At 48.3% G+C, this 7,092-nt stretch overlaps 1 protein-coding gene across 2 annotated transcripts; it reads right to left on the bottom strand.

Moving 5' to 3' along the window:
• Positions 1-3,055: 3,055 nt before the first annotated feature.
• LOC125523042 (HhH-GPD base excision DNA repair family protein) lies at positions 3,056-6,034 on the bottom strand. 2 transcript variants are annotated; one of them, XR_015611491.1, is made up of 8 exons: positions 5,573-6,034; positions 5,409-5,468; positions 4,611-4,727; positions 4,425-4,522; positions 3,744-4,108; positions 3,564-3,666; positions 3,390-3,493; positions 3,206-3,306 (listed from the first exon to the last, which is right to left on the bottom strand). XR_015611491.1 is itself a non-coding variant. In XM_048688080.2 (7 exons), the coding sequence occupies exons 1-7, from the start codon at positions 5,936-5,938 to the stop codon at positions 3,214-3,216; spliced, it is 1,383 nt and encodes a 460-aa protein (XP_048544037.2). In that variant the 5' UTR covers positions 5,939-6,034; the 3' UTR covers positions 3,056-3,213. The 2 variants fall into 2 exon arrangements, 1 of the variants encoding a protein (XP_048544037.2); XM_048688080.2 differs by having other exon boundaries at positions 3,056-3,306; positions 3,564-4,108.
• Between the last annotated feature and the right edge of the window lie 1,058 nt (positions 6,035-7,092).

The following is a 7,092-nucleotide window of genomic DNA, read 5'->3' as shown; positions in this document are numbered from 1 at the left end:
CCTCTTGGCGTTTGAGATGAGTAAACTCCTCTTTTCCCCTTTATACAGATCGGCCAATATTGTGGCCAGGGCGGCAGGGGTATCCGGACCCTTCCGTACGTAGCGTGAGGCGTCATCTTCCCCATTATAGTGCCACATGGGGAGCCCTCTGAATTGGAGTGGCTGAACACCTCACATTATGGAAATTGCTATTACCTCGATTATTGATAATCCGGACTGGGCAAGTGTCCTTATCCTGCCCATTAACATCTTGACCTCCGCACTATCTTCCTCCTCGAGGCTCCGAGGGCGCCAGCTGTTGCGCTTCTTCAGTGGAGCGCTGGAAAACTCAGGAAGGCCTTGCCAGATTGGGTCCAAGAGAACGACATCTTCGATATAGAACCACTCTGAGGGCCACTCTTCGAACACCTTCTTAGGCGTGCCGGATAGGTTTCCGGCTATGCGCCATATCTCGGCGCCGCCCACCTCGACTATAGATACATTTTGGGAGCGAGGGACGAGGCAGGACAGTTTCCTCCATAGCTCAAAATGAGCCTCGCAACCCATGAATAGCTCGCAAAGAGCAACGTAGCCGGCGATGTGCAGAATGGAGCCCGGCGTGAGATTGTGCAGTTGGAGCCATAATACTCCAGGAGACCTCGGAGGAAAGGATGGATTGGAAATCCAACGCCTCTCAAGAGAAAGGAAACAAAGCACACTCGCTCCCCTTCTGAAGGATTCGGGAAATTTTCCGTCAGGGCTTCGCCCGTAAAAGAAGTTAATCCCGCTCGCACCGGGACTAGATCTGCAGGGGGAAGGTAGCCTTGCACCTAGAGCTTGGTCAGCTAGGCATGGGATACTGAACATATTTCCCAATCGCCTTTTTCGGAGCCGTGAGGGCGGGAGGAAGAACTGGGGGCGCTAGCCATGTTTGAATGGTTTCTTCTAGCAAGCTCTAAGGCCGTTTCTGGGATGCGGTGGCTGTGCGCCCAACGCGCGGCCGCATCCTGTCCGCGTACCTTTTTCTTTGCAAGCCCTTAACTTTTTTTCATCATTCATTTTTGGTACATGGGAATACATCACCAAATTTTGAATAGAAAAGTAAGACCAAAGAAAGCAAGAACCACAAGAATACATTTTAGAAGATATCCAACTTCCATAACTGCTCCTGTAAGTTGGATTAGTGCCTTCTCGATGCATTCATTGTTTATCTGCGGAGGAGGCTCGATCTTACATGCTTCTTTGTTCTTCGAGTCTAAAGAAGTAGAGGTTGCTTCCTCGCATCTAGTCTCGTGTCTAGCCTCTAATCTAGCAACAAGTGCACTTGTCTCATCTACAACCTCTATGCTAGCTAAAAGTGCACGAACATCTACTAAATTGCGCTCTATCAATATATCGATGTACTATTCTTCCCAATACCAAAACTTGCATCCATGCTACACAATAAAATTTGAAGTTAGCACAACTAGTCAAATCTAGAGCACAAACCGAAGCTAAAAAGAGCACATACCCCATCATTTAAGCACTTGATGAACACACATCCGGGATGGCTAAAAAGAGCACATACCCCATCATTTAAGCACTTGATGAACACCCATCCGGGATGTTCCGGTGTTGTAGACACGCGGCGCACGACCTTCTTTGGGCAGTGGTCGCACTTAATGAGTGGCAACGGTGCACCGACGAGCTTTTGGGCTAGCACCGAGCCCGGCCGACCGCCATTCGTGTATCTGCCGGTGGACCACCGACAGTGTAGATTCGAGCGGCTAGAGGAAGAGTCACTGCCTGCACGTGGCCTTGCGGCCCTGCCGGGCCTTCCGGCCCGGCGCCAGGCCAGTCCATGGCGCGGCGTGGCCTCCCAGAGCCGAGCGAGCTCAAGACCGACCGGATCCACCCCAAATCCGGCCGGCGGGTGCGCAAATCAGGTGGCCGTGGTTGGGTAGCTCAGGGGCGTCAAGGGGAAGGGGCTGAGCGAGCGCGCGACCGGCGGGTGCGCAAATCAATGGCAGCGGCGAGGGAAATAGTGGGGAAGAGTGGAGAAGAGTGGAGGGGTGCGGCCGGAGGGAGGGAGGGGCGGATAGAAAAATGCGCCCCTGTGCCACCGACGGGCGGGCCAGGGGAGGACACGCACGGACGGCCCGCTCGTCCGCGTGCTGTCCGTTTCATCCCAAAAGCGGTGCAAACTTGGGCTGAGGATGGGTCGAAAGCGGACAGAAAACGGACAGAAGTCCGTTTGCGCCCGCGCGCTGGGCCGTTTGGTTCGTCCGTTTTACCCCAAACAGACGCGCGCGGATAGGATGAGGTCGCGCGGTGGAGTTGGCCTAACGATATCATTGGTCGTTCGGTGGTCCATGAAGCTTGATGTATATTTGAAGTGCTTTATACTTAGGGTGAACATGTAATAGAGTGAGTACTTTTCAGAAAAAGAACTCTCAGTCAACATTAGCACAGTCCGATTCGGAATCAAGATCTGTGCAAACCTTGTGCTGGTCCGGGCTAGACGGCACGGTCTGAGCTGCCGAAATGGTACGGTCTGAGCTGCCGGAATGGTACTGTCTGTCTCGAGACTCAATCCTACAGAAGTCAACTGTTGATTCGTGGTGTTTCAGTTGGAGCACATTTTTCGAAGCCAGACAACAAAGTACTCCCTCCGTTTTTATTTACTCAACATTAGAATTGACTGAAGTCAAACTTAGTAAAGTTTGATCAAGTTTATAGAAAACAATATGAACATTTATCATAACAAATCTATATGATGTGAAAATACATTCATTACAGAAACAGGGTTGCATGATGATACCAGCTTCTAAGAACTCAACTGTTGATTCGTGGTGTTTCAGTTGGAGCACATTTTTCGAAGCCAGACAACAAAGTACAGAAACCGGGTTGCATGATGATACCAGCTTCCTCTATTTATCCGTGGTGATAAACTGATACAGTTGTGAAAAATGCTAAATACATCAATTCTCCTGGAAAAATATAATGCCTAGAACTTTTCTTGCAAATGGATTTGATGATTAGGGGTGGTATAAAAGGCCGTTTCATGACCAAACAAACCCTCTTCGGAAGAGGAATCTACCTCGAGGTAACAGCAGAACATAAAAACTCAAGGGATAAGTTTTCACAAGGAATGCTGGAAATTTGAACGGCCTTTCTAGCAACAGTTCGCTCATGTGCTGAGTCAGCAACCCAGATACACACAAAATAATCTTACAAGTAATATAACCGCTCATGTTACTGCTTTTGCCGTCTGCTCCTTTTCCTCGTGGGCATTTGGCTTTGCTCCAATAGTTTTTTCTCCTTGAAAGCCTTCACCATATTGTAAACCTGAAGTGAAAGCATCCATGTTACATACAGTTCTGAACAAACCTGGGAAATTTTGACATTCCAGATATTTGAACTGCAATTACCTTCCGAATTCCCGATGTCAAGCCCATGGAATCGATTGAACTTTCATCGACAAGTTTCAGTTTCGTGCTACCTTGTCCCTTGTTGCATACTTGACCCACATCACCTACAATAGAAGAATTAATTAGGTTGCAACATTAGAAGCCAACTGCTAGTGAGGGCAGCACATGACCCACCTTTGATCTTGAGAACCATCAGCTCCACATGCATCGTCAAGCGAATGTGGGAGAAAATGTGAACATGCTGACCAACATCCTCCCTGAGGACCAGATTGGATTCCTGTTCAACATCTATGTCAACCAACTGCTTCAAATACCTATCCATCTCTTTTCTCCTGTTGAGCGGGTCGGTCTTACGTTCGTCAACAAGAACCGATGGGAACTCCCAGAGCCCTGCAAGCAGGCCCTCTTCTGGCCTCTTTATCAAGAGAAAGGAATTACATTTGCCGGCTGCCGTCTCTTGCTCCAAGCCTTGTGCAATTTGAACAACACAAACAGCAGCGAAATCACGACGCGGTTTAGCTTTCGGAACCACCCGTGGGTAGTCTGTAACTCCGACCAACGGATTTTCATGGGAAAGCGCAAGCGCTTGGCAGTGGCCAGAGACAGGGCACTGGGAGCAATCAGGCTTAGTCTTGCTGCACAATGTTGCTCCTAGTTCCATCATTGCTTGGTTGAAGTCTCCTGGCCTTGATGGATCGACCAGTTGACCAGCGAGCTCCCTATGATCCAGAAATGTATCAATATGGAACCAAAACTGGATACAGCTTGCACTTAAGTTGGGTGGAGATTGGCAGCCACAAAACAAGCTTATAAATTGATACATCAGCAATTGGTAATGTCCATTGAGGGTATAGCACAGTACTGTGCCGATTAGCTGTTTGGTGCAGAACAAAAATGACAATAAATTACCACACTGATGCTATTTTACACTAAATGTTAAGCATTATTGCAAATATATGACAACATAAAAAAATTACTACGACGGTCAACTCTTTCATTGCTCTCCAAGGGATCAAAGAGGATCGTGCTACTTACCAGAATCTCTTTACTGTTGATGATTCTTTTGGGTTATCAGCAATAGCAAAAAGTCTGCTGATAACACGTACAACATTTCCATCCACAAGTGGGGTGACCTATAGTACAGAAATGAAGCAAAATCATTTGAATATGCAAAAAAGCACAAAGATGCTTATTTCAAGACAAGCTATATGGTTGCACAACCTCATTGAAGGCTATGGAGGCAATGGCGCCTGCTGTGTAATCCCCGATGCCGCGAACCTGACGAAGTGTTGATGCTGTGCTAGGGAATTCCCCCTTTTCCGCAATCTGGTTTGCTCCCTATTTCCCCATAAATAGAAACACGTCATCCACTATGCTGCAACGTTCTATGACCAAGAAGCACTGAAGATTTTTTTGTTTTTGTTTTGAGGATTCCACTGAAGATAATTTATGAGATGAGGAGTCAATCAGAAGAAAAAGGCTCAATTACTGAATACCCATGTCACCTGAACTACCCAAAACGTTATCCAATGAGCTGACAACTTGGCACTGGCCACTGACCGTAATGCAACAAGACTCAAGAACCTCCCTCATTTGAGACTAGTCACAATGGGAGTAACTTAACTAGTGACATTACACATTTCAATACAAAATTGCTTATGTGGCAGCTAATTAATGAGGAGAGAGGGGTTTGTGGTAACTTTAGGTAGTTCCTGTAACATCACACATTTCAAGGCATAATGAGTCTATAGCCTAATAAATGAACTCTTTCATGATACCACTCATATGTTACTACTCACTAGTATGAAGGTAGTAACATATACTAGTAACATCGGCAAGTTACTCCCCACTGTGAGCAGTCTGAAGGGAAAACAAGAAACTGAATCAACTTCCAAGCTCTCTCAAGCAAAACGTCAAACAGGACATGGGCACTGCGAAGGTTGCAGAAACTACTGAACAGTGCTACAATGGGCACCCCTTTCCTAGGGTTCTATGCGTAACAGCTTATACAAATCTCACCTCCAGAAGAAAGCGTGCCCTCCGGTAGTACCCAAGACCGGCCCACATCTCATTCACCTCCTGCAACAAGGAAACCCCGAATCAACCATTCGATCTCCACCCGCAAAATATGCATCAAAGACTGAATCTTTCGTGCGCAGGGGGTGAGCGCGTTTCTCTCTTACCTCCTGAGTGGCGGCGGCGAGGGTCTCCACGGTGGGCCACCGCGCCATCCACCGGGAGTAGTAATCGATGACGACGGGCACCCTCGTCTGCTGCAGCATCACCTCCGACACCCACACCGCATACGCCCTCTTCTCCCTGCCCTCGCGCCCCGGCGCCGCGGAGAATCGCCACGGAAGGTCGCGCCGGTGCGCGTCGTACCACCGGAGCAACCCCGAGCGCAGCGCGGGCGCCGCCGAGGTGGGCCCCGCCAGGACACCCGACGGCGCCAGGTCCTCGATGTCCGCCGAGGGGGGCACGGCAGCGGGGGAGGCCCGCGGTTTTCTGGTGGGCCGCCGGCTGGTGGTCGCCTTGGGGCTCTTGGCCATGGGCGGAGCTCGATTTTGAAATGTCGAGGGCCTTGGTGTCAGTAGGGATTGGGAGAGGAGTCGGGAGCGAAGAAGAAGAGTCTTTTTATGTCAAGGCGTCCCCAAACGAAAATACAAAAGGAGAACACTCTATATACAAAAAAAGAAATTAGTAATTTAAAAAAGGTTCAAAAAATTCCAAATCTTTTTTTATCAAACATAATCAAGTATTGTAGTCGTATAAAAAGATTCATCGGAGAATGACTTCCGTTGCATTCTGGGTTGAAGATTTAGCAAAAAACGCTATATATAAATACTATACACGCTATATTATCGTCATAAACTTCTCTTTTTTGCCCTGAAGTCAAAATGAATCATTTCTTGTCCAAACTTTTTATACGAGTAGAATACCTGATCATGTTTGATTCCAAAGAAGATTTATAATTTTTTGAACTTTTTTCTAATTACTGAAAAATTTGGCGCATATAGGGTGTGCCAGAACCCGAGAGCACCAAGTTCCCGTCCGTCCCACAAACGCTATCTTTTGGCGGACGCATCCGGTACAATGGCCGGCCATCCAATCGTATGTTCAAAACGCTCACTCGCATTTAAAACGAAAATTGAATCAAACAGCTAAATTCATGCAAACCAAACGAATTTATTATAGACCGAACCTAAAAATCTGATATATTTACATAAACCATACATATTCATCCGTTCAACTAAAAATTTAAAAAAAATCTAAACTAAACTACATCAGGTCTCGGACGATGAACTCGTGCGCATGGCGGGGTTGGCTGGTGGCACCTCCGTCATTATCCGATCCGTTGATGTCACCGCTCCAGTCGGAGTCGGAGTCGGAATCGTAAGGGTCGCGGAAGGGCAGGTAAGGCCGCGGCAGCCCTGACCGGTCATCGCATGGTGCCTGGCGTAGGGTTGTGTCAGCCGTCGATGTAGCCACGGTCTGCCTGCCCCTAGCATTGCCATTGCCCTTGCCGGCCACGACGACGGCGACGCGCAGGGACTCGGGCACCCCCAACTTGAAGAGGGTGTCGGAGATGCGGCGTCGGCACCACACAGACATCTTCGCGGTGGTCCTAGATTAATCCTCAACCCATGCTAACCAAGCAGGGGCTGGCATCAGACCAAGCAGACATCATCGGAGAAGTACCACA

This window comes from Triticum urartu, chromosome 7A (genome assembly GCF_056163025.1).
Source record: "Triticum urartu cultivar PI428250 chromosome 7A, HENAU_Tu73, whole genome shotgun sequence".
Lineage (NCBI taxonomy): Eukaryota > Viridiplantae > Streptophyta > Magnoliopsida > Poales > Poaceae > Triticum > Triticum urartu.
Note: the sequence above shows the minus strand (reverse complement) of the source record. Positions and strands in the feature narration are given on the sequence as shown.